At 39.8% G+C, this 27,759-nt stretch overlaps 1 protein-coding gene across 1 annotated transcript in view; it reads left to right on the top strand.

Annotated features, from left to right (window-relative positions):
* Cntn3 (contactin 3) overlaps positions 1 to 27,759 on the top strand; it is a 225,978-nt gene that overhangs the window by 121,242 nt on the left and 76,977 nt on the right. The window contains exons 5-10 of the mRNA XM_071605959.1: positions 10,974 to 11,177; positions 12,234 to 12,336; positions 12,837 to 13,021; positions 16,342 to 16,478; positions 17,388 to 17,517; positions 19,047 to 19,197. Coding sequence (XP_071462060.1) covers positions 10,974 to 11,177; positions 12,234 to 12,336; positions 12,837 to 13,021; positions 16,342 to 16,478; positions 17,388 to 17,517; positions 19,047 to 19,197 — 910 coding nt within the window. The remainder of the gene's footprint in view (positions 1 to 10,973; positions 11,178 to 12,233; positions 12,337 to 12,836; positions 13,022 to 16,341; positions 16,479 to 17,387; positions 17,518 to 19,046; positions 19,198 to 27,759) is intronic.

Raw genomic sequence — 27,759 nt, 5'->3', positions numbered from 1 at the left:
AATTGAATTACTAAATATAAACTACTTCAATTTAGGGTCAACTGTAAATGGAACCACAATACTTAGATTATATTAAATATTCGGGTCACTTTAAAAGGCCATTCCCTTTTTAACAATTGAGAGTTATGGCATGAATTTTGAAACCTTTTTGCCTGGGACAAAATGAGCTCAGCTGCCTATTTTAAGTTGAATTCTTTTCTTTTTCTTTCTTTCTTTCTTTTTTAAACTTTACCTACCTCAATGGACACTTGCTCTAAAGTTTGCAAATCATACTGAAGCATTATATTTTCTTCTTTTTTTTTTTTTTTTTTTCATTAGAGCATGAATCAGAATAGTTTTCTCCTTGAGAATTGAGTAGAAAGGTCACTAATCCATTAGCCAGAAACAGTCGCCTGAGATTTGTGCAATGCAGGACCCAGCATTAGAGAATCCCATGGTTACAATGTTGCCTTATACAGAACCATGTAGTTACAATGTTGCCTGGTCACAGCCCACCTCCAAATGCCACCCATTCTTACTTATATGCCTTTATTGGCTAACACAGCATATTGGTCTGTTACTGAAAATGGCATATTAGTAAACTATAAGGGGGAATTTTGATAAATAAGAGATAAGGAAAGCCCTTTTAACTTCAAGAGTAGACAACTACTAGTAGAAATCAATTTTAGATCAGAAAAACATTAAAGAATCTCATGTGATATAAACAGCCATCATTTTCAAGAGGCTCATAAGTAAAAGGTGTGGATAGAATAAAAGAAACATATTATTTTCTAGCTAAGTTTCATCTAACTGTTCCTTGTTCCTGATCAATGCAAATAGTGGAAGAGAGACTGGGTTACTCTCAATTGTTATAAAGTAGCTCTCAGTGGTTATAAAGGAGAATACTCTTTTAAACCAATCCAAATATTTAATTAAGTATGATGGTTCTATTTACAGTTGTCCCTGAACTATAGCAACATTTGTATTTACTAATTGAATTAATTTCTTTCATTTTTCTTTTTTTCCCAAAAAGAAAATAGAAGTTGTGGGTATGCTACAAAGATTCATTCCTTTAGTCATGAATCTTTCCTTGTCCAGAAAATATTCTTTACATTGATTATGGTGTATAATAAAGAGGGAGAGATTAATAAAAAGGCATCTAATGTAAAGTAATAGCAGTATGAAGATTTGATCAATATGCTGGTTGGTCAGTGTGGTAAATAGTTGCAATCAAAGATGAGAATGAGACCATTTCTGGAGACAGAGGTACCTTCCCATGTCCATGGCAGCATCTTTCACAAGGACCAGGATATGGAATCCACCCTTCAACTGGTAGAGGGACCAGAAAATGTGGTATGTATACACAAAGGAATAACATTCCGTCTTTAAGAAGAAGTGAATTCTGTCATTTGCAACTGAATGTTCGGAACTGGAGGACCTTATGCTAAGTGAAATAAGCCATGCACAGACAGACAAAGTCTGCATGATCTCAGTAATATGTAGAATCTAAAAAATAGAAATTATAGGAGCAGAGAGTAGAATGGTGGGTTACCACGTGTGAAACAGGGGAATGGGCAGATTGGTCAAAGGGAGAGAAGTTTCATTCCATTAGAGGATTATGATTTTGAGATCTATTGCATTGTTAAAAATAAGGTATCTTACAATTCAGAGTTGCCCAAAGAGTAGATTTTAAATGTTCTCACCATGAAATATTTAGTATATGGTACTTTTACTAATGATAACTATGATACTTATAAATTATGATAAGTATGATAGTGATCTAATAGATACGGTAATCAGCTTGATTTAACCATTTCACATTATATACCTCTATGGAAAATCATGTCATATCTCATTTAAAAATATATAGTTATTGTCAATTAAAATTAAAGAGCTGAAAAGTTCCCATAAGGTTCAAACACAACACAAATAAGACATTTCTGAGAAATTTGAAATTGAGTGGTCACGCACATGCACACATATCCTGTTTAACACCAACAGCCTTTTCTTAGGGCTGAATTATTAAAACTGCAGAAAGTGCTGCTGTCATTTGTTTCCCAGACTTTGCAAGGAATTTCTACAGTGCAATGGTGAGATAGATATAGATCTTTCCTTATATCTCTGCATAGCGGAGACAGTGGAGGCCTAGAAACTGTGGGGGCAGCGAACCAATGCGTGTGTAAGAGTACATATTTATTACTTTGCATAAGAAGCAGAGACCTTGAGGTAGCACAAATGCTGATTTTCCAACTCTGTTTTCTACCACTTTCCTCAGAGCCTGTTAAGTGCCTTCTGTATCTGACTTGAACTTGATGCTGTGTGAAATCTCCAGCCTATCCTTTGAGTCCAAAGAAATTAGCATTGACAGAGCCCTCCTAAGTAGGAGGACACACAGGAATTACTTTTGATTATTGATTTATTTGGGTATCACTTTTCCTCATTCCCATGTTTATTTCAGATATTCAGGCTTAATTGCTTGCCCTTTTCTAATCAAATATTAAATAGCCACTATTTCTTAAAAGTCAGGTGCTTTTGCACTGTTTCCATAGTGTAATTGTCAATGAAACCATCACCTTTTATTTATCTAGTCATTTGGAAAATTTAGATCAGAAAGATGGAGCTTCCTTTTAAAATGGTGCTAAATTTGCTTTGATGAAAGGTTTGATGTGCAACTGATACCGAGGGCCAGTGCTCCATGTGGGTGTATACATGGGTGTAAGCAAGACAGGAATAAAGCATAAATTTCTCCAACGTCCTAAGGGGTCATTTATTATCCCTGGTAAGAAGACAATGTGGCAGGGTGACTTCATCTTCTGCTAATGACCTCATTTCTATTTACCGCTGAAAATGGACGTTTTATTCTGCCTCTAAAAAATCAGCCACACAGCAAGAGAACAGTTCAGCCCCATGACATTTCTTAAAAAGAGTTTAAATTTTCATAAAAGAAAATGAGACCTAATGAGGAATGGACACTTATTGTGATGCTGTTCCTTTATTCCCTAGTCCTTAATTACTTCAGTTATTTTATTGCACATTTTCCCCATCTACAGGGTTCTTTTGTATCATTTGCAGCCCTCTACAGCCCCTCTCCAGAATTAGCTTGTGAGGGTTGATGTGGGAATTATAGCCCAAAAGTACCACCTCTGGATTCATTAAAGGGTGGGCTTCCTCTCGTTAGCTTGTTCTGAAGAAAATTTCCATTTTGCAAGGGCAGTGTAAATTTTGCATATCATTTTAATAGCAAGGCGGGTCAATCAAATTATAATTGGCTCCAATTAGCACTCCCATGAGCTGTAAGATTCTTTACTTTCTCCTGGACTCTACTTAAAATGAAAATGTTATGTACTGTCACTGAAGTTATAAAAAGTCATCCATTGTTCACTATAAGTACAGAAGAAAGTATAGGTGCCAGCCATACAGCGCTCTAGTGACTATGTGAGATGTGCATACCAACATGCATGTCAGATGGTGCATGCCAGGTGCACCATGTGCCACCGCAGAATGCTTCATTTGAGTGTTCAGGCAGCTATTGGCAACAAAATGTCTAGTCTCCTGCATTGTGTTGGTTTGGAGCTCCTCTCAGATTGCTTTAACCCATTTTTCACTGAATCTGAATTCTTTGGAAAAGGTGCATTTTTATAACAAAGGTGAGGAAGCATAGAAAAAAATACAAAGTGTGTTCTATGTTAAATGCCACTATTATCATTTGGGGTTCTCTCTGAAGTCCCCTCCCTCTACACAAAGTCCATCTATGTATAGGCTGGGGATTACAGTAATTGCTGGGTCTGTGACCTGAGGGAATTGCCAGGTCTTCATAAAGCATCACAGTAACTCTGTGTCGATCTGGTCAGCTCTCATTTTTCTCTATGAACAATTAAAGTCTCTTCTTTAGCAATTGCTGTATTTCTTTGGCAGCTTGTGGAAGGAACTAAATGCCTTGCAGTGGTTTTGCTTGTCTTCCTCATTTATTTCAAGCCGTTGTTGAACATCATGCTTTGAGAGTCACTGAGTATGGCCCAAACTTCCAACACCTCATCTTGAGATCTCCTTGGATAAAGAGGGAAGGGTAGGCTCAATCCTACCCATATAACTTGACCTGGTGATTAGAAAAGGAAAGTTAATTTAAAATAAATAAATCCTTTATGAGAAAAAGAATTCATGTATGCACACAAATACATAAAATGGTTATAGATGTGCTCTCTGTGATTCCACACTAACAAATATGGAGGAAAGAGCTTCACTTGATCATCCCAAAGATGCTGCTAGATCCTTATGGGACCAAGAAAGTGATGGAGTCACTTGTTAAGAGCAAAGCCTCCTGCAGGAAGCATTTGAAAGAAAGACAAGGGATGGCGGTGCCTTGAAGAGTCAGAGGAGGATGGATGAGGCTGGCACCCACAGAAAACACTACAATCCTAAAAGACAAGGGTGGGACTAAAAATGGTGGTAACAGAGTGTGTCAGAATACTGCATCCTCTACTGGACGGGTCTGTGACCCTGTGGAATGGCCCACATGTGCTCAGTAAGGCTGTCACTAAAACAAAAGGCAGAGACTGGAGTTGTGGAGTACTCCCATGTCAGGGGACCCGCAGGAGCTCCCTGAGGGAGTCAGGACAACATGATCGCCAACAAAAAGAGCTGGTATGGTAACGGAGGATAGCAAGGACATTGCTAGGCTCTTAACTTGGTCTTTAGATAACACTGACCTGGAGTGGGGTCAGAAAAGTTCTTGAAAGGTCAGATAAATATTGAAAGCTTTACCCACCATGTCGTCCGCGCCGCAGCTGCTCAATTCTGCAGTCACAGCATGCAAGGAGCCACAGGCAGACCAGAGTGACTGAACACATGTGAGTTTGCTTCAAAATGCTTTGTTTACAAAGGAGGCAAGAGTCTAGTCTTGACCCCTAGCCATACCAGTGCACACCAGCCGTGAGGAAGAAGGAAGAAAGGAAATCCGGTTCCTTTCATGGTTCTCTTTATCTTAGCACCCACACAAGTCTGACTTAGAGGCAGTCCAGATCAGAATGGATTTGGTAGATGTTTATAGTCTGAACTAGCAACCCATTCTCTATGGTCATCTTGCCTCCAAAGTAACCATTTATGAAACAGGTTTTGAAAGGACCCCCTGGCATGTTAGCAGGCCAGCTACATTTCACCCTTCAGTATAGACGTCTTCCTGACCACTGGCCATTTGTCCTTCAAACCTTCAGTCATCTCCCATTTTCCATCATGGTGTTTTAGCTTGTTGAATATGTACTGCAATAGACCTTCTGCCCAGGAAGTGTCATCTGTAAGCACTGGAGCAGAATTCTCTTCCCAGCTATGTGAGTGACAAGAATCTTGACATCAGGCAGACTTGTACACACTTTTAAACATGTCTTGTTTTAAAGTAGGTCAGACTTCCCAGTTGGCACCACAGAAGATGGCCCAAGTGACTTTTACAATTTTGCCAAACTGCAATTTTGTTTGACAGAATTTCTTCTAGAAAATGCCTGGGCAAAGGATTAAATCTCCCTCATAATGGAATTTTGTAATGGAACTAGAAATAAACCCTTAAGTGCCAGCAGCATGTGTATTAATATTTCTGCAGGTAAACACTAGAGTGACATATTTCATGTTAAACTGACTGGTTTTATATTTGAGTGACCTGGGTAGGAGTGTGGCCAGAGAACTGAAATCATTCATCACATATTACTTTTACAAAGTAGATTGTCAGTACTTCATTTTCCTAATTTATGACTTTGATCAGTAAATCCTCTTAGCTAATAAAAAATATTTCATATTCCTAATATTCACATAGCATTGTTAATAGAGAGCCCACTGGCCATGTTGTTTTGGCATAATGTGCTTACGATTTACTCAAGAGGTTGTGAAAGGTTCTGTAAAGTCTAGCTCATTTGAGTATATAAAATTACCATTTTTATTACAGCTTTTTATTTATCATAGTACATAAAATGATCCTGAAAAACCTCCAAAGAATGCTGAAGTGATATATATTTTCCATTGCAGTATACAATTAACATTTATTGCAAATGCAGATTTTTATGATAAGTAAACTCTGATAGTATTATAACAGATACTTTTTACTTTATTCAGAATGCAATAAATCACACAGTTCTCAACTGCTTTTAGAGTGAGGCCCTATATATTTTAACATTGTCATGCAGGCAATAAATGAAAAGTTAGTGCAGATCTAAGACATAAAAGTTATGTTTCATTCCATCTCAAAGAGAAAGTCTATAAACAAAAGTAGGTGCTACAAATTTCTGCAGACCTCTCATGACACAAAACCATATTAAATGCAGATTTGATTCTCTTCCATGAGTCTTTAAGGGTCTGAAGTTCTGTAAAAAAATAATCACTAATTCATTTGGTTTGAGCTGCTGTAGTTTGAGATCTATCTGCCTCTTTTTAAATACTCCGATACTCCCTCCCTGCATTACATTGATCTTGCCTGCTTCTGTGTTGGGCTTTCCCAATACAGGCTTCCTCCAGTTTTTTGTCTCTGCTCATTTGTTTTCCTTTGTAACTTTTATCTAGAGCATTTAGCGTGGTATGTCGCACATTATAAATTCTCAATTGTTATTAGCTGGTGTCATTTATGTTAGTTTCCTGTCATTACTGTAACCAATTACTGTAAACTTAGTCACTTATAAAAACTCACATTTATTGTGTTACAGTTTTGGAGAACAGAGGTCCAACAGGGGTGAATGGCACTAACATTGAGGTGTCCGGAGGTGGCAGAGCCACTCTCCTTTTGGAGATTTAGACCCTGGTCTTTTCTGGCCTCCATAGGCCACTTTCAGTTTTTCACTCATGGCTTTTCCCGTTGTCTTCAATCCCAGGTCACAACACGTGAGATGCCTCTCTGACTCCCTTGCCTACTTCTTTCTGTATATCCTTTTTTCTTTGGCCTTAAATACCCTGCCTTTCTCTTTAAGGACCCTTAGTATCACATTTGACCTTCCAATGAAGTCCAAGACAATCTTCCCATCTCAACCTCCTTATTTTAATTCCATTTGCAATGTCCCTCTTGCCGTGCCAGGTTACAGGTTCCCAGGTTTCAGGAATAGAATGTGGACTTCTGGGGCAGATACTGTGTTTGCCACACCAGCATTAGGCCCAAACTCTCTCTCAAACGTTTACCTCATTGTTCCCAGCACTCCAAGGGCATTTACTTCTGCTTTCCTGCCTCCGTCTCAGATTCGAATTTCAGCATGACCGCTTCTAGCCCCAGTGCTCCTCTCCTCTTCCTGTTTCTGCTGTTTCTTCTCCTGATCTTTCCTGAAAATCACGTTAGTTTTTCTTCATCCCAGCTGAGGATCTTTACTGCCTTGGTTTTCTGAGGCTGTTATAGAGGAAGACCATTTTATTATTCAGCAGCTCTTTCAAGTTATGTGGGAGGTTTGGGGCCTCACCACAGAGGTGAGGGCCCCATAAATGGAGAATTGTTTTGTTCTTCCTGTGGTGGGGCATCCGGACAGGGTCAGTGGATGCTACTGTGGACTGGGATGCCCATGACCCTCCCTTGACTGGAGGGCAGGATCTATCTGTCAGTCAGGTCAGGCTGTGCATATTTGGAGAGCCTGGGGTGCGCACAGGTGATCAATTTGGTGAAAGTGAAGAGAGAAAGTGATCCCTAGGAAAGGAAGTCATTGCAGATGGACGTTTCCTGCAGATCCAAAGGGAGGGACATTCCAAATACAGAAGAGTCTGTGACTCAATTTCAGCAACCTTTATCTCCTCGGTTCCCTAAAAGCAGAAGTCATAATGCAGTTAAAGGATCAGACTTGAAGAAAAAAAAATAAGATACTGGAGAAGTACCTATGAAGGGTGAGGGGGACAGCACAGAAACAGGCTGAGTTCACAGATACTGGGTTCCCATATCTGTGTACAAAGAAAGAGGAGGAAAGCCTTACCAGCTCCGAGAACACCAAGGCCGTGGTGATGGGGTGCTCGAGCCACAGCTGCCAGTTGGAGAAATCCTGTGCCGGTCAGAAAGCTCTGCGCTACCCTGGGGGGCGTGGCCACCCCATACAGGACTGCAGGCAAAGGCTGGGGTCAACTGTGTTCTATGTGGTGGGTTCTCCTAAAATGACACCTGAGTGGAACACCTCTGTCTGCCAGAGTCATCTCCTGGATTTTTTCCATATTTATGTATTCATGCACACTTAGGGAACAACTCAAAATGATTTTAATGTGATTTCTTCATTTTATTTTTCCTAACAACAATTCCTATGTCATATAGACAAATCCATCATAATCTCTATAATAATAGAACACTTTAACAACATTTAAATATTACCAATATTAATTTTAGAATTAAAAGAAAGCCTATAAATATAGTCTTACATATATTGTTTTATGTTGAATATTTTCAGTTAAAATTACATTTGGGTTATTTGTTGCACAAAGCTATTGTCCCTGTATTCTCGTTGCTCTCTGATGTTCTCTTGTATGCATTTACCAGACTGTAGGTTTTCTGATGCAGATTGTGAGTTCTCTCCATCATCTGTTCTCATTTTAATATAAATTAGTTTAATAAGTTGACTTCTTAATCCAAATGCCCAGTAAAAGTGTTGCATGTTGGGGAGCCGTAGAAGTTTCTGGCTGTCTCAGGAAAGAGAGAGGGCGGCCATATTGATTTCACATACAGAACACTTTGGAAAGAAGAGCACATTCCTTTGCCTCCCTTCAAGCATGGTGAGGCTGTGGGCATTGGGGATGTTACATAGGTCTGGATACTGAGAGCAGCAGAAAGACCCCAGAGGGCTATAGATAACAATAGCTGCTAGTTTTAACAGTTACAGAATAAATTCAGCCTACTCTATCAGCATTATTTGTCTTTATAGTTCATTCAGTACTGTTGTAACGGTGGTTAAATAGGAATCAGTTTAGGCATGAGAGTAACTGCTGGGTGGAGACTCGCAACACATTTTATTTTCATACAACTCAGTAGACAACTTCATATTTCACAACCTAGTGCCTGACTCATTAGACCTTCATGAAACATGCTTTACTAACATGACTGAAAAATCAGTTCAACCTTAAAACTAGATTTCTGAGCGTTCCTTTCGCGGCTCATTGGCTGATCTCGGGAGACACTGAGCATTTATGTTTGCCTTGGGAGTGGAAGTCAGTCGTCAGTCTTCATTTCCAAGTTCTTGGCAAGCTTTCTCCATTTTGGCCTTTCACATGCCCTAGGCTGTACCTGCAGTGCTTTTATTCCTTTTTTGCTGAGAGTTCTCTTGTCCTTCCAGGTTTGTTCTTTATTCATGCAAGACTGTCACCTGTCACTCCGCTTCGACTTATTCTAGTTCTCCTCCAAATCGCACACATTGGCCCAGTCTGATCTGTGTAATGGTTTCCTGTCCCTAACCCTACCACATTCAAAGATCTGTAACCATTGAAATGATACATTAAATGCCTTTGAACTTGTCACTTATTAGTTATTTTTATTTGTACCTATTTTCCAAAAGTTATTTCAAGAAAACATTACATTATTTAACCAATATGGTAAGGTCAATACAACTGTAAAAAAAAAAAATTGAGCAGAGAAGTAGGAGTCCAGGAGCCATCCACAGCTACTGTGCTTCAATACCCACTGACATCTGAACGATCTCAGCCAACTAGAACCAAGCAGCATGGTATTATTTAGCCCCTGTTATTGCAGAGAACAAGAGCTCTTCTGCATAAAGTTGCTTTTCATAGGCCCTGAAGTTCATGGAAACACTCATAGCAGACTTTACTTGCATAGTCAGTAGCATGAATTCATCCTTAATTAACAAGTGTTGATCAAGGACTTATTAAATGCCTTTGGATGCTTCAAGAACTTGGAAATGAAGCCTGATGACTGACTTCCACTCCTAATTTGAGGAGAAAGAGGAACAGTTGGAGTAAAATTAGCATTACTTGTTTATCACATGATAGGAAGACAGATAAGTAAATAGATCATGACTTCTCCGGTGATAAATGCATTCCCTGAAAGATACCTTGGGTTGCCATATGTAGGAGCCCAACTGAGATAAGGACCTTTAAGGAAATCTTCCTTGAGGAGTTGATTCCTGATGTTGGAGAGAAATTTTTGCAGACCCTGTGGAAGTCAGCAGAATGTGGTTTGGTGTTTGTTAATCAGGTGTCTGTCACTGTGATCAAAATATCTGACAAGAACAACTTAAAGGAGGGAAAGTTAATTTTGACTCACAGTTCTAGAGGCTGCTCTGAGCCTGAGATGGGCAGAACTTGGTGGAGAGGTACTTCTTCTTTCATGGTAGCCAGGAAGCTGAGAGAAGGCAGGGGGAAGCTACTGCAAAGAAGATATACTCTTCCACAGCATACCCCCAGCGACTCACCTCCTCTAGCCCTGCCCCACCTGCCTAGTGACCACCCAGTCAGTCCATCAAAAGTAAGATGGATGGTTAAGGTTGCAGTTTTGACAATCTAGTCATTTTATCTCTGAATATTTCTGCATTAAGTTAGGAGCTTTGGGAGGGCACTGCACATCCAAACAATAACAATGTTGAAAGTGAAGGAAACAAAAAGAGAGGATTTGAGAGGCTTTGAGCAAGGACTTGGCCCTGAAGGGACTCCTACTGAGGTTAAGCAATTATGCATTATTCCCAAGAAGATAGAAAGTTGTGCAAAGATTGATGTCAGAATTGCCTTGATTCTGTTGGTAATTTTGAAATAGCATAGAATGCACAGTACAGAAGTACAGGCTAAAAGGGAGGAAGACCTAGGCCAGAGGCTGGTTAGGAGGCCTGTGGAGTAGAGGTGGTGCTGAGAGCAATATCATGGCTCCCAGAGGATGCTGATCAATTGTTTCCATCATAGCAGAGAAGGAATGCAGAATCATTTCATCTCTTTCTCTTCTGGAACCACAGCAAAACCACCCAGCATGCCTTTGAAGGAAGGTAATTGTGTATATTTCAGGTCTCCTGTGAGAAACTGACTTTAATCATGGAATTTATTTCTCTCTCCCCAACTTTTGTTAGAACTATCCTATGCTTGGATCTTCAATGAATATCCATCATTTGTTGAAGAAGATAGTCGGAGATTTGTCTCTCAAGAGACAGGGCACCTCTACATTGCCAAGGTGGAGCCATCTGATGTGGGGAATTACACCTGCGTAGTGACAAATATGGTGACACATGCCAGAGTGCTGGGCTCCCCGACTCCTCTGATGCTGCGCTCTGATGGTAGGAAATGTTTCAGTGTCCTCTGACTGCAAATAGGGTCCTGACTACAGGCAGAAGCAAGCTAGGAAAAGTGAGAACTATATCTGGAAAAATTATCACTCAGAAGGGGCAAAGATTATTGATGAGTAGGTGACAGAAATAATTACATAAACCCTAGGTCCTTTACATAATCCTTACTCAGGACCTCCTCCATAGCTTTCATAGACCACTGCCAAATGGAACAGGGGTTCCTCATTTAAAGATCATGAAGAATTTCAAGATGGCAGCAGGGGAGCATTGAAGCAGGCCTGAGGACCCAGAGCTGGGACCCAGGTTTTGTTCCCATCAAGCCCAGGAAGTCACCTGCTCTGACTTGCCTGCTGGAGTTTCCTAAAGCGCTGAGTATTTTGTTAGAGATTAAAAGGCATCACTGAAAAACAAAATTAAAAATCTGCTTCATCAACACCTCCATGGCTGCTGTTTTAAGAGTCTGTGAGCAGCAGTGGGAGCAGATTTGCTGCCCCTTAGCTAGAGACCCATTTTAACTAAGTCACATCTAATAGGGCACAATGCCAGAACGCACAATATGGAAACACCTTCCAGGCCCTTAAAATTGAGTTTAACCTCTCCTGTTTATTAAGTCACTATTTCTTGACTCCAGGGAGCCATTTAATAAGTTTAAGGTTGGTGTCTATGCTACTGGGGTACCATGAAGTAAATTTTCCACTATAATTTTTGTTCCTTAGGAAGTTTCAGGAAGTCTCAATGCATTCATTGTTTATTTCAGTTTGACTACAAATGTCCACATTGAATACAGAGTGACAGAAGCCTCCCATTTTCTACAGTATAAAATGCACAGTGTTCCCTGTAATGGGACAACTTGTAAATACTTATGAATCTGAGAATTCCAAGTTCTTAAGTGCTTATTAATGTTGCATGTTTGAGCCAGGTTAGCACCAGTGAGTAACTTAAATCACCGCAAAAAGCCAGTTCCCCATGGAGCAAAATAAAGTTTTATTTAAGAAAACAAGGCAATTTCAAAGGCAGCACTATCAACTTAATATTCTGGATTCACAGGTGTGATGGGTGAATACGAGCCCAAAATTGAAGTTCAGTTTCCAGAAACTCTCCCGGCAGCTAAAGGTTCAACTGTGAAATTGGAATGTTTTGCCCTTGGAAAGTAAGTTTTGTTATGTTCCTTCTGTGCCACTGGGTTGCTGTAGGAGATTGGGGTGGATTGTGACAGGCTCCCCTTTACTTCTAAAATTTACTTACATTTAGAAGGAAGGAAATAATGCAGGAAAAAATATGCATATATAGTATACATATATAATGTAATTTGAAATTTTCAAGATAATTTGGAGGAAAATTACCATGCCTGCCTAATTTCATGAACTAAAATGGTGTTCTTTCTCATGTCCATTTGTTGTATTATATATTTTAGGCTTCATTTTTTGTTTTTTCCTGTAAATCATGAATTTAGTCAAGAAAAATGCAGTTTATTTTTGTTAAAATATCAACTTCAAGGGTTAAATCTTTTGGCCTCATGTGTGTAAGTGAAAACTGGAATGTTATACATTTGAAACCCACCACTTTGGATCTATCTTAACCAAAGCTTTCTTTTTTCAAGTCCAAAAGGCTTCCAGACAATAGCAAACCAATTGATGATTTTCTTCTTAGCCCTGTACCCCAGATTAACTGGAGAAGAAGTGATGGGATGCCTTTCCCCAGCAAAATCAAATTGAGGAAGTTCAATGGTTTGCTTGAAATCCCTACCTTCCAGCAGGAAGATGCAGGCTCCTATGAATGCATCGCTGAGAATTCACGAGGAAAGAATGTGGCCAGAGGGCGTCTCACCTACTATGGTGAGCATCCCTGGCTTGGGCAAATTGGATTTGCAAATTGTGGGGAGATTGTAGCAGAATCTCCATTTTTAACTTGTTCTGCATTTTATTCTTTCTTATTCTGCTCAGTGAGGATGGACATCTGTCATGGCAGGAAAGAATTAAAAAGAAATAAAAATATGCAATAGGTTGGATATTTATTCCCTTTGCATTTTAAAATAATTCATATGGTAATGAAGTATTTTATACTTTTTTAAGAATGACCCTTAATACATTAGAGAGAGATCTCCTTTCTGTCTGCTCTCTTCTCTATGAAAGGAGGTTTTATATCTTTCTTTCTTGTCTTTTTCTAAGCAGAAAAAATTGCCTACTGGGAAGAATTACAATTACTGTATCAGAGAATCCAAATAAACTCAGAATCTTGTTGAGTTTATCAGTATTATTTGGTCCTGTACAATAATGTATTTGTACTCTATTTGCTGCCTTTAATTTGTAATCACATTTATTTGATGTACTGCTCAATTTGGATAAGGAAAGAATAATAATGTTACCCTTATTTGGAGTCTCTTTGGAGGAAAATTAGATTGTCTTTTTCTTTTCAAAATTCATTTCCAATTTCCTTTTGTTTAAAAAAAAATACAAGCCCCTTGGTTTTGATGAAAATATGATTTAGAAAGTATAAATACATGATTTTACAAATTGCATCTGTAAAATACGTATAAATGTAAGCTCATTGAATACGAATTTGCAATTTAATCATTAGAGACATTGTAAAAACTAGTGCGCAGTCACCAATTTTGTGAAAGGTAAATTGCATTATGGTCTATTTGTTTTGGAAACTGAGAACTGAAGCAGTGTGCAGTGCCCACCTGGTTAGCACGCGGGGATGTTACAGGGACGAGCGGGGTACACAGACAGTTACTGAAATGGTAGGGCTTCTCAGGTCCCCATCAAAAATCTGAAGTCTGTGAAAGCAACAGCTCTGACGAGATCCATACTTGTTATGTTGCCTTGAGCTTTTATGATCTGTCAGAGATGAAACTCAGACCTGAACTAGTAGCGCAAGTCCTTCTGTCTTGTGAGTGTCTCTTCTTTGACACAAGGAGTTGGGTATGGAGGGAAGCATCTCAGGTGTCCAGGTCTCAGTTGGTGGGACAATGTGGAAATGGTGGAGGTGGTAAGGAGAAGATGAGCACTTAACTTACATGGCTGTACAGCTCAAAAGCCCCCACAAAGGAAGTCACCTTTGTTCCTACGTAGGCTAGTGTCTTTTTTTGCTCCCTCCCAGGAAAAGAAGTGACCGTGGAGAGAGTGCACAGCAAAGTCCAGCTGTCTTCGTGTTTCAGCAGTGTCTTTACCCCTCTGTAGCAGAATCCCTGCCTCAATCATAAAGCACTATATGTCTCAGATGACGGGAAACAGGAATTTGTCATCAGACTGTGGCTCAGTCTCTTATTTTTACTTCTCTTTCCTCATTTGTCCTTTTCCTTTTTCCACAAGTTGGCATCTGCTATAATCCAAAATGGCCACCAACAGTGAGGAGCAGATCAGTGGCGGGAGGGATGAGGTGTCTAGCCACCTGCTCCTCAGATCCCTTTGGCTGCATGTTTACCCATAAAACAATCACTGTAAGGGAAACTGAATTAGACGATGTAAGATCCTCCTTCTGGAACACAGTGAAAGGTAGAGTTTCCTTGGGGTTTATGGGAAAGGTGAAGCAGAGAGAGAATGAAAACACGAGGTTATTTTAGAAATAAGAAAAAGAAGAAAATAATGCACAATAGAAAACCAATAGCATCTGCTGTGCTTTATAAAGAAGGTAGACTCTTGCTTTACTCTGTTTTATAGATAATATGATATGTACCTAAGAAATAAATCAGAAATTAAAGACATAGAGAGTTTCATGGAAGTTTCCATTTTAGAAGACTAAGATTGTGCATTCAATAAATGCCATGTAGTTCTCTGTCTGTTCTAATATTTCATGTAAAACGTGGTCTGATAAAATATTTGGATCTCATGTGATGGATAAAGGAGGAAACTGTGATTAATGTGACAGTTATAATCCCACGGTTGGCTTGATCCAGCAAATGATCCTCCCATTTGGAGAAGAAGAATACTAATATGGACATTGCTTGGAAATTTTTGCTGGAAACTCAAATCTCCGTCAAAATCTTACCCATGAGTTTATTTGAGATCTCATTCCATTTCAGCATGGTAATTCCTGAAAAAGGAAAACGTGTTGTAATATAAAGTGGAGAGCAGTGATTTTGGACTGAACTATACTTCATATTGGGCAAGTAGTTTTATATAAAACAGATAAAAAACAAAAACAAAACAACAAAAAATAAACAAGGAAAAACTTAGGGCGGTACATTTTTAGTAAAAGCTAAATAGCCCTAGTTTCATTTCAATTTCATTTACAAAAAAAGCAATTTTATGAGATAGAAATGGAGAGACAAATCTTCCCATGGTCGCAATTAAATAGAAATAGATAAACTGTTCCTCCATATGGGGAATGCAAATACGACTCCACAGTACACATCGCATGCATAATGCAACGTGAAACCAGTAAGACATCTCACCTCCCAGTTTGGGATAGAGATTGCAAGCTGAGACTTGGCGGAATACACTGTGTATATCGAGTGGCTTCCATGGCAAGTGGCACATTGCTTTCATCTGTAAAAAGTATTTCCAAATACCTTGTAAAACATAAATGGAAATGATTAATCTACTCGATCCAACTGATTTGCATACATAATTTAAAGTTGCATCAGTTTCTTCTCTTTCCGGTAAAAATATCACATGATTCAAGTGAAACCAATTTATCCATCTTTTGCTGTTTCATTTTAATTCACTCAGAGGTTCCTGAGATGTTCACTGGTTTGTATTTAATTATGAGTTATTTCTAACTTGATGGAAATTGTTTTACTCAGTTATAGAAATTTCTTTCCTATGAAAATTAATATTTAGTTCCTAATGAAGACCAGCATTTTACCGTCAATCACTTATTAAGTTGTCATTACTTGTGATCTCATGATTCAGAAATACACTTAAAAAAATCAACTTTGTGTACCTGCATTATTCTCTATTAATAGAAACCTGAAGAATATCATACAGATCGCAGAGTTTGGAAAACTGAATTAGAAGCTTAATGAATTTGGCTTAAGGAATGAGAGATTGCAGCATCCATCTTCAGATTTTATACGTCCACTCAGTAGATACTTAGTGTATTAAATATGATTCTGTCTTCCTGGTCACTTTAATCTGTTACCTGGAGCCTAATATTCATTTATATTTACCTGGATAAGGCTTTTATTTTTTATTTGCTGTTTGCTTTACAGCAAAGCCTCATTTGGTTCAGCTCATAAAAGACGTGGAAATGGCTGTGGAGGAGAGTCTTTATTGGGAATGTCGGGCAAGTGGAAAGCCCAAGCCCTCCTACCGGTGGTTGAAGAATGGAGATGCCCTGGTTCTTGAGGTAAGACAGCCTGCCTGTCAATCTGCCCTCAGCCTGCTCTGTGTTACCTGAATGCTTTCTCTAGTTCCCACTACCAAAAGTGACTGGTGGTTTTCACTCTTTTCCTTTGTATCTCAGGAGTGGAATGAATAGAGAATCATAACCCAGTCAAGTACCCAGTCTGCCAATGAGAAGATATTTGCAACTTTGCATATTTTCATTGGCTAAGGGTGATTTGTGGTTTCGTGAACTTAGTCTATAAAATAATACACTATGCTTTTGGTATTGAAATCAGAGAAGGTCTTCCTTTAATCAAATATAGAAAGTTTTTCTGTTTTTCAACTTGTATGGCCTCTGGAGAATAATTGTATCTATTACTCGGTTGCCCTGTTACCCGAGCACTGATTTTCTGATTCACCTTTGCTCTCTAGCTATGTAATCTTGGCTCTTTTTTTTAACTAAGCCAATTATGTTCCTTTGCATTTCTAGACATAATTATCCATACTTCTTTAAAAAAAACCCTGGTAAATATGTGTGTTTTCAAGAACACTTTTTATACAATAAATTTATAATTTTCCAACTCACACGGTTTTTAAAAAAACTGTGGTGAAAATCTTTTCAGTTGATACAATGGAACATCCTTTAATGTCTGAAACTTTAACATGGGTTAAAAATAAAAGGACTTCCATATTTTACTTCCGGCTTTATTATTTATTTTACTAATGTACTTTGGGGCTGTATGATGCTTATTCATATTTCCAGTGTGTCTCTCAACTTTCAAAGAAGGAAAAGGTTCAATTTCAGGTGAGCCTGCTTAATACACTGAGGAAAAGGTAGACGTGTTGTGTCTGATTGAAATGGTAGTGAGTAGTGCTCATTTTTTTCTTCTAAAATTTTGCTCATGCGCAAGACATTTTTGTTATTGTCTAGGAGAGAATACAGATAGAAAACGGTGCCCTTACAATATCAAACTTAAATGTGACTGATTCTGGCATGTTCCAGTGTATCGCAGAAAACAAACATGGCCTCGTCTATTCCAGTGCTGAACTCAAGGTTGTCGGTAAGACCAATTTTCTCTGCTCTTCATTGTTCTTGAATCCTCCCTTCTTGTCAGAAACTGAAATATGTGCTTTACATATTGGATTCCTGCATCTAGTAACACTTAGAGTGTCAAACATGATTATTCAGGGTTTCTAACCAAAGCATGCATTTGAATGATTTCTAAGGAAAAGTAGTAATGAGGGACAAAATTAGAAACCAAAAGTTGAAGTAAATCCACAGAAGGAAGAAAGTGTTGGCCTGACCCATCTCTGTCCAGCTCCAGGTTTATGGTGAAGAAATGCTTCTTAACGCAAAAGTGATCTGGGCCTTTCCTGCTGATGGGCCATCAAAGCAAATACCTAAATTGGAATCAATACCATTTGATTGCAAAGGGGTTGCTTTTGTCTTTATTCTTGTCCAATACTGGACATACTGAAGCCTTAATTAGCCAAGGTTTCACTAACTGAATTATGAATTCTTTTCTTCTTGTTGCACAAGATATAAGAGGAGAAATGATATGTTTTATCATGTTTAGGACAGTTTTCCCAAAAGACACTTACATTGCAAATGATGGAAAATTCAACATTTTATCCTGTTATGGCATAGCATAAAATAGGCAAGGAAAGAAGGAAGGGAGGTAGAGGGAGGGAGTGAAAGGGGGAGGAAGGAAGGAGTTCATCAGTCTATGCAATTTAAATGGAGACTGCAGATTTCAGCCTAACTTGATCTAGGGTGCAAATATCATCACGGGTATTAGGTTCCATGTGAAGTTTCCCAAGAAATTGAGTTTATTATCATAGTCAATCCATGGGGAAAAAAAATGATGGCTTTCTTAATAGCTTAAGCTCAAGCCATAGCCCTGCGGTCAGTGGCCTCAGGTAGCCTGATTTGAGTCATTATGCATCTATCTGCTTATCACTGACCAATCCTTATGGCCAGAGGGCAATAAGGCCCTGATGGGGTAGCTCATTGACTTTCAACAGAACACAGTCTTGCTCCAAAGTATATTTGGAAATGCCTGGAGATAGTATTGGTGGTTGAAAGTAGGGGGAGGGATGGGGCCCTTGTGTGATATTAGCATTTGGTGGACGGAGGACAGAGAGGCTGCCAGCACTTGTACAGTGCACAAGACTGCCTCTGCACAAATGGTTATCCAAGTGCTATGCTCTGGAAGTCAGCAGAGATAAGTCCTAACCCAGTCTTCATGGGATGAGCTTTTAAAAGTTTTCTGTACTAAGTGATCTCCTTTAGTTCAGTGAGCTATTTTAAAGCCTTTACAGTCAACATTAAAAATTCCTACATAAAGTAATTGTTTCAAGATTTAGGGCCTGCCCCAAACACCATAGCACACATTTCTTTTTTAACAGTGAAACCCCGTGAGTGGTGCACCATAAATCAAATAAATCTGGTGCCAACATCATGCCTGTCACGTTAAATCTAAACACGGCTGTACTGTCAACCTTTCAGATTTACAGGAAGTTAAAAACATGATCCAGTGCTCATTAAATCGATGATCTCTCATTCTCTCTCTTCTTTCATTCTTTTCAGCCTCTGCTCCGGATTTTTCAAAGAATCCCATGAAGAAGTTGGTTCAGGCCCAGGTGGGCAGTCTGGTGAGCCTGGACTGTAAACCCAGGGCCTCCCCCAGGGCGCTGTCTTTCTGGAAGAAGGGGGACACAGTGGTGCAAGAGCAAGAAAGGTATTCTCTTGTCCACACAAGTGGCCGCCGACTTCCTTTTCATATTCCGTAAGGTCACAGCAGGTCTTCCACATGAGCCTCAGTACCGTAGCATCTCAGTGGGCCAGGAGGTGTTCAAGAATCAGCACAGTGGTAGTTTTGTTCTCTGATACTCTCATGGTGACAGTCGCATGTTGGTGGAGTCTAAAAACAGACAACCCCTCATCTAATTTCTACCCATATAGAAGGCTGTCTTGTAGCAAGGGGTTTCTTCCCCAGTCCTCTGGGGAGAACCAACCAGAACGGTAAAGGAGTGCCAGCCCCAGAAGCAAGGCAGCATCATGCAGAACAAAGAGCAGATGAAAACACAATAGCCCGTGCAGAGATCTATACACACACACACACACACGCACGCATGCACGCACGCACGCACGCTGCTGGCCCCTGTGCTGAATCATACACAACACAGGTGTTTCCTTTCAGCCAAGGCTTACTGGTTTGTATAATAGCATTGAAATGAAGAGGTAGAATGAGCTGAGTTAAAAGCACAATTCAAGAGCCCCAGGGCTGGCCTCGCATTTTCCTTCTGCCTTTTACTAGCTCAGTGAAGTGACCCCATCTTTCTGGGCCTCATTTGTTAGTGGAAATGATGACAGTTTATGTCTCATGTTGAGAAGATTATATGGACAAACTGCATAAATATTCATAAAGCACTGAGATCAATCCCTGGCAGAGAATAAGCATATGTCCTATCCATTATTACTATTTATTAAGTACTTACTATCTGCCAGATACTGTGCTCCCAGCTTGCGATAGCACAATAACAACCCCGAAGGGCCCGTGTCCATAGGTTGAAACCACGTGGCTATGTTACAGCAAGTGGTAAAAGGTAAGCTTTCAGATAGAAAGATTAACTTGAGTTAGTTGTATGGGTCCAAACTCACCTGAGTCCTTAAAGGAGGAAGAGGAGGACAGAAGGATGGCCAAGGAGATGTAATGTTCAAAGATGTGATGATCCCAGACAGATGGGAGGTACAAGAAGGATCGTCATGCGTGTGGCTGGATTGTAGGTTGTAGTAGGCACCACTGGCACAGGAACAGGGCCTTGGCTTCATGACCTCCGGGGACTGAATTCTACCAACAGTCCCACGGAGCACAGAAGGTTCTAGAGCCTTGGGAAGGAGCTACGCTCTGCTAACACCTTGATATTGGCTCACTGAGAACTAGACTGGACTTCTGACCTCCAGAACATTTGAGAATACATTTGCCTGAGTGTAGGCCCCAGAGTTTTCGGTAAATCATTACACCAGCAACAGGAAGCTGAGCACACAAATTATCTCCTTGAAACATTTCTGCAGCTAAGGAGAAAACCAGAACTTAGAGGGATTGTGTGATTTGCTAAAGTGATTCTTTAGTCTTCTCTGATTGACAGTCTGGGCCTTTTTGACTCTAGGGTGAAACCACTGAGCCTTTTTAGCCTCACTGTTTGTACAGGATTCCAGGATCTTATAGGTGATCTCAAGTGCTGAAGCAACTCCCAGTGATTACTTTTGAAAATGAGAAGAAAAAAAAAACATGCAATAAAACCTTAGGACAACATACTCAGATCCCTTTTCTAAAATTGCAAAGTCCTTTTGCAGGCAACTCAGTTGAACTGCTTGTAGAATATGGGCCCAGAGAGATTTTCCTGAGTCAGTACCCCACAGCATGTGCAATGCCACCATTCCTTGACAGCAGACAGCATCCTTAAAAAGCAAGCACAGGGGGACCAGGCAAAACTGGGACCCAAGTGGGTAGACCCAGTCCAGCCCAGTGCTGTGCCACACAGAAGAGATTGCTAGAACAGGAAGCTAATTAGTGATTTGGAGTTTGATTTTGTAAACTGGTTTCAATAGGACAGTATAAACCAGTTCCTTTGGACTGTGCTAGAAGTTAAGTCTTCTGAACAATTGCTAACTATGTTGTGGGGACATTTTAGTAGTTTGATTGCATACATGAATTAGAGAGCGATTATTTCCCCGGGACTCTGTGGGTTACACAACAATAAAGCCACTTGTCCTCACAGTAGTATACAGAGTAGGCAGAGGTTTTAATCTTAATTTTAAAAGGGGATTTTAAAAAGATTAAGAGATTTAGCTAAAGGCATAAAGGAGAGATTCACTCCCACAATGTACAGGGATGTTGTAAGTTCCGGAGTCTAAACTGGAATTTCTGACTTGGACATGTACAATCCTTAGTTTTTTTCATCTGTTAAATATAGACAATAATTCTGAGCCTCACCTAGTTGTATAATATAAACCTTTAGCATAATGACATTGGTAGATATATTGATCATTAAGGGTGAGGTTATGCTACAAATAAAGTGTTGAAAGTAACATTGGCTAAAAAAGGAGTTTCTTGAGTGTTGTTTAGGAGTTCAGTGGTTCGTTGGTCTCTCTGAAGGTAGACATCAGGTCTGCCTCGACTCAGGTTCACACACATGCACCTACCCTCATGCTCTGCCACCATCCTCACCTCATGAACCAAGAAGACTGCCTGAGCTCCAACCTCGCACTGACATCCCAGGCAAACACAAGGAGGATGATAGAAATAGGTATACTTTCTCTATTTTAAGAGACTTCTCTGAAATCCCATATAGCATTTTCCCTTGTATCTTACTGATTATCAATTAGTAAATTAGTTCCCTGCTGTACTGAATAGCAAGAGAAGCTGGGAAGTTTGGGCTTTTTTTTTTTTTTTTCCCTTGGAAGGAAATGGCCCAATGAAGAACTAGGAGTACATTTTCCAGGAGAAAGGGGGACGTGCTTGCCACTGCAGCAGTGTCCCTGCTAAGGACAGATAGTTCTCTGCCCCTTCGGGCCGACTGTCCCTCCACTTAGCATTCTGTATGTCTAGCATCTCTGCTGCACATAATAAGGAGATTTTCAGATAGGAAGGTAAAGTGAGGAGTAAGAAATGTGTTTAAGGAGACGGTCCAAAGAGCTGCAGTCCTTCCCAGAACTATGGTTTGAATTTGTTTCTGTCTCTTAGACAGCAAAAGCATTGACGAGCCAGGACCTCGATGCTCAGGGAGATGGCTGCTAGAAGCAATTACAGAACAACGTGCAGATCTGACTCTTCTCCAAGTTCAGGGGCAAGCAGAGTGGGCTGCAGCCTTCCCTTGGCTTGGAAGCCCCCTGTCTTTCCCTCTTGACTTGGACTGAGGCTCCAGCCAAATCAGGGGAGCTCATCAAATGCTAGATTTGCTGTGGTGGTTCAGAGTTGGGCTGCTCCAACTTATAAAGGCTGTTTCTAGTCTCTTTCAGGGGACAAGTGAATTCATTGGGGGACAAGTGAATTCGTTGATGCATTTGAGAATAGAAAGGAAGATAAAATTTTTGGTAAAATGTTTGAGTTATTTATAATAAGATTTGAAATTCATTTGATTTTTTTTCTCATTAGTTAATTATTTTGATAGGCAAACTTGGATTCTTCAATGAATAAGAGATATACAATCAGTGGGAAGCCATATAACTGAGTGGCTATTGAGAGAAAAATGCATTTTGATTAAGTAAACATTCTACTATCTATAGTATCATTCAAAGCCTAAGTCAGATTAAAAAAAACAAAGTTTGAATATGTCCCTTTTTGGTGGGGGAAGTTCCTTGAAAATAGATGAGAGATAGTGGAACAGAGGTAAGGATTGAAGGAAAGGAAAGGAAGGAAGGAAGGACAGGGAGGGGGAGAACTGCAGAAGAAATCTGATCAAACCTGTGAACATACCACAGTGAGTGCTGCCTTTGTTTCTAACCATAAGACAGGAATTTTAAAAAAATCTGCAAGTAAATAGAAGAATGACCAGGATTGTAAAGGAAGGGGAACAGGGGGAGGGAGGAGGGGAGAGGAAAAGGGAAGCACTGGGGTCTAATCAGAGCCACTTAATCCCATGCTTTATGATTGTGTCAGAATGAACCCCAATATTACGTAAAACTGTAATGAACTAATAAGAAAAAACCTTTAAAATTATGTCTTTTTTAAGCTATTTTATTTATAATCAATAAACTCTGCTTAAACTTCTTTATATGCATACAACCCACCTCACAATTGTTCCATGTCACGAGATTGACAAGAAAGGACTTTTGCAATACTCTATAAAGTGACATGAATTACTTTTTTAATGAGAAGTGTCCACATATCACCTTAAAAGCTAAAAAAAAAAATAGCCACATGCATTTAAAAAGTAGAATTAGAAAAATAATTTTCAATTTTACTATAAAAATAGGTTTGAGGAAAGGAATAAAATCCCATCTATGTAGCACCATTATCTAAAAATGAAAAAAATATATGATGTAAATTCATCTTTATACCTATTTGCTAAAAATAAGGAAGAGACAATATGATTCTTTTTGTATGTGGGAAAAGCAATACAAGAAGTTCAACTTTTTTGCCTAAAAGGTAGTGATCAGCAGAGATGAGATCAAAATTCTATATGGAGCTTAAAACACTAAACACTATTCTCTTAGAAGCATTCTCTATAATATTTAATCAGCATAAACGAGGAAGACTACTTTCAATTTCTTTGAACGTTATAATCATTGACCAGAATCCTGGCTTTAATATCCATACTACTTATCAGTAATATATCACACCTTTATTTTAATTACTTATTTAACATGTCTTCCCTGCCAGATGACAGATCCTGGAAGACAGGAAAAGTGTCTGTAGAAACTGATTTTTATATATATATATATATAATCATTTAATACATAACATATAGTATATATTGACATATTTTATGAATTATGTAATTATATATGTACTATATATAATTAATTGTTATGTAAGTCACATAATACACCTGAGTGACTATAATCCACCTGTTTTTAAAGTTTTTATATCAGCACAACAACAGCTTTGAAATTACAAATCAGCCATGGAAATTGGATCTAAGTCAGTGAGTCACTTACATTCCTGAATTGCTTTGGAGAAACAAGGGTTGTTGCTCTCAAGTATGGAGAGGATGTGAGTTCTGTTGCAACAAGTGTTCCTGCCCATCAGGTCCTGAAAATGCTGTTCTGAATAGACACCAGGGCATATAGTGCAAACAGTGAGTCCTGAGCTCTTGGAATTATGTTTCTGTGCATTCATTTGGAAATTCTTTGAGTACCTACTTCATGGGCCAGGCACTAGGTATTTGCTTTCTGTCAGAGAAGGCCACACCATCATTTGCAGCTTTTCAATGTACAGCCAGGTAGCACAGGACGGTTACAGTAAAATTCAGTTTGCAAGGTTCTGGATATGCAAGGCGGACATCTGCACAAGCATTCTGGAGAAGACTGGAAAGATCCTGGGGTTCTTGGGAGAAGAATTCTCCAGGCCAAAGAAATAGCAAGTGCAAAGCACAAAGGCCAGGCACAGGATAAAGTCAACAGAATAAAATAAAGGTAGCAGCAGGCTTATCAAATCAAATTTATGTTGGAGAACGGGGACCAGGGCAGCAGTGGGTATATTGGAGTAGGTGGAACCCCAGTTAGCAGCCCTCCACCAGCCTGCACACATGAGCAGAACAGACAGAGCTAACCAATGGAGGTGGGATTGGAATGAAGCTTCTAGGAGTCTGAGAAGAGCTTAATGCTATAGGACCTACTCACTGATTAGACTTGAGAGAGAGCTAGGCATGGGGGTGAATCCTGGATTTCTGACTTGGGCATCAGGCATTGTGGTGGACCCATTCATTGTGACAGGGAACCTCCCCAGAGATGAGGGAGTAGGGCTAAATTTGCTGAGCTCCATTTGGGATTGGTTGATTTTTAAATTGCATGTTGAAAAGTGAACTGTGTCTCCATCCATCCATACACACACCTACCATATCATCACCTTTGTGCAGGGTGGGGGCTTAGTGAATGTGGAACTTGGGAGTTAGGGCTGCAGGCATCATAAACGTGGAGATGGCAGTCAGTGTGTGGTTGTGTTGGAAGGTAGATGTCACTAAGTGGCTTAAAGTATGCATTGTACCCCTGAAGCACTGCACACTCAGGTTTTAACTAGAGAGACCTGTTTTTTGCAAGCTCAGTTAGTAATTGATTATTAAATAATCTGAAATTTCTAGCATTCAGGATTGAGCAAAGATCATTTTTGGATTTTTTTTTCCTTTGTGTTTGCATCTTCCGTTATTGAGTTACATTGCTGCATTTTTTTCTTCCCTGCAGGAAGCATCTTTCTGAATAAACAAAAAACGTCTGGCCTCCTGAACATCTGATAATATTTCACCAGGTGTTGCTGTTTTAATGCAACTCCATTTACTTATTCACTTGAATTTGTGTGTTTTCAAATAAAAAAAGAGTCAAATTAAAATGGATCTTTTGTCTCCTTTAAGGAAACGAAATTGAAAATGACTCTTGGGAATATGAATAGGCCTGGCTTGGGAGAAGAAATAGCCAGTTGGCATATTTTAGAGAATGGTTAGCTTCTCTCTGCCACTCACTGGTACTTAAAACACATTAGCCAATTATTTTTTAAAATGAGGGCTTTCATTTCAATGTTATTGCTTATAATAGTAAATATTTTATTGCAATAGCCTCAGTTCAAATGAAAGTCAAAGAATGGCCCATTACATCTAATTAAACACATTAAAATTATTTTTCTATGCAGCATTTAATACTATAGAAATTTATGTGCTTTTTAAAGAAGTAGCGAAGATTTTTGCCCCAAAATTTGAGTAGCCATAATCTAGGTAGCATTTTCAAAATGCATTAATCAATTCTTGATGCATGTTTTGTGTCTAGTTGGGAACTGGCTTTAAAATGCAGTTAGTATTTTATGCTGTTGATTCCATTTATATGAAGGTCCCAGAGAAAGCTCAGATTTTGTGATAGAGAAGAGTAATTATTGCTTGGTGGAGGCTGGGTGTGGGTGAGGAGGGAGAGTCGGGGGCAGGGGAAGCTTCCAGGGTGAGAAAGCTGTTCTAACCCTTGATTGTGATGGCAGTTATGTTCGTGACTGCTTGTATTTGTAAGAACTCACAGAACTGTACCTAAAGAGTGACTTGAACATTGTTTATGCTTGACATGCATGAAATTTTATATTCATTTCATCCTGTTTCCATGAGTAGGTCCATCTAGCAGTTTAGAAGCTCAAGAGATGTTCTCCCAGATGGCTAATTGTTCATCCGAGATACCTTGAATGATTCACCAATGGAGAATCTAAACATTTTCCAGGAACCAGGATAATTATGACAGAGCTGGGACCACTTGGCATCTCTGTCATGACCTTAAAGCTTTGGTGATGATGTGTCTGGGAGGTCTGTTACTCTCCAGCAGGTAGTCAGCTGGTACTGCCCCTCGACCACCATCTTGGCCAGATAGTTTCTGTATCCACCCTTCCTCTTCTTTCTGACTCCCTGGCTCCTCTGATCACAATGGAGTCCCTTTTCCTTCCTGCTCTTCAATTTGCTGGTCCCTTCCCAGGAGACTTCCAGGGCCTCTTAATCCAAGAGCCTGACTCTGTCCCCTTCCCCTTCACCCATGTGGACCCATCTAGAGAGCAGCTCTCTGGCCCATGTGGGTGCTCAGTGAGCTTCAGTTTCTTCACTTGGCTACACCTGAGGTCCCTGCTAAGCCTGTAATCCTGAATGCTTGCCTCCAAGTTCATTTCTAACTCTTGAACTTTGAAGCACAGGGGAGGATTTTCTTTAATATGAACCATGCTGCTGCTTTAAGATACTGTACATTAGCTGATTAGTCATTGACGTTCCTGTCCTCTACTTGGAGGGAGAGTCCTCCATCTGTCCACTAGTTTGTGATATCATTATGCAGTTCTGGGGACCGTGGACCCCACTGGTAATGCATAGATGAATGAGAAATACCAGGATCCCTCAAGGAGCCTATAGTGGGTGTGGAATGTGGAAAACTAAGCCAATGACCAGGATGGATAGATTTTATGATTAAGGTGACCATATAATTTGTTCTACAAATTGGGACATTTTCAAAGGGAAGATGGTACTGTTAGTACTGCCTTCAGGACAGCATGAATGAACTAGGACAGGCAGAGGACACTGGACACTGCTCTCTTGTCCATGAAGCAGCTGTGTATCCACCAGTAAGAAGCACAGAGAAGAGATTCTGTCTCAGCCCTGGGTCCTGGGAGAGCATTCCTCCAGGAGGGACACCTCACAGGAAGTGACATGAAAGGGAGCACAGCAAAAGAGAAGGGGAAGTTCCATCTACACAGAAAGCATTGCTTAGATAAGAAGTGAGGCCTCTTATCTATGCCGGTATTCCAGTTGTGTCAGTGGCCAAGATCATCTCTCCTGATCACAAAATCTGGAGAGCCTGAATTGAGATCTTTCCCCATAGACACCCATCCCTCTCCTTCCAAGGAGGTAAATGCTGGAGGAAGTTTAAAGGGACAATGGAGATTCCAGGGTAAATGTGTGGAAGAGTCTCAGAGTGGGGAGAAGAACCTCCTTCCTGGTCTGGTTTCCCAACCTGCACCTCCACGTCACCAATGCTTTTTGTGGGGCTGCACATTAGCCTCATAACTCCCATTCCCCATGAGAAGATTAAGAGCGCATGCAAGTGAAGTCATTGCTATCCAAGGGTTTGG

Source organism: Marmota flaviventris, chromosome 20 (genome assembly GCF_047511675.1).
Source record: "Marmota flaviventris isolate mMarFla1 chromosome 20, mMarFla1.hap1, whole genome shotgun sequence".
In the NCBI taxonomy this organism is placed as follows: Eukaryota; Metazoa; Chordata; class Mammalia; order Rodentia; family Sciuridae; genus Marmota; species Marmota flaviventris.
This window is presented reverse-complemented; position numbering and strand designations above follow the sequence as displayed.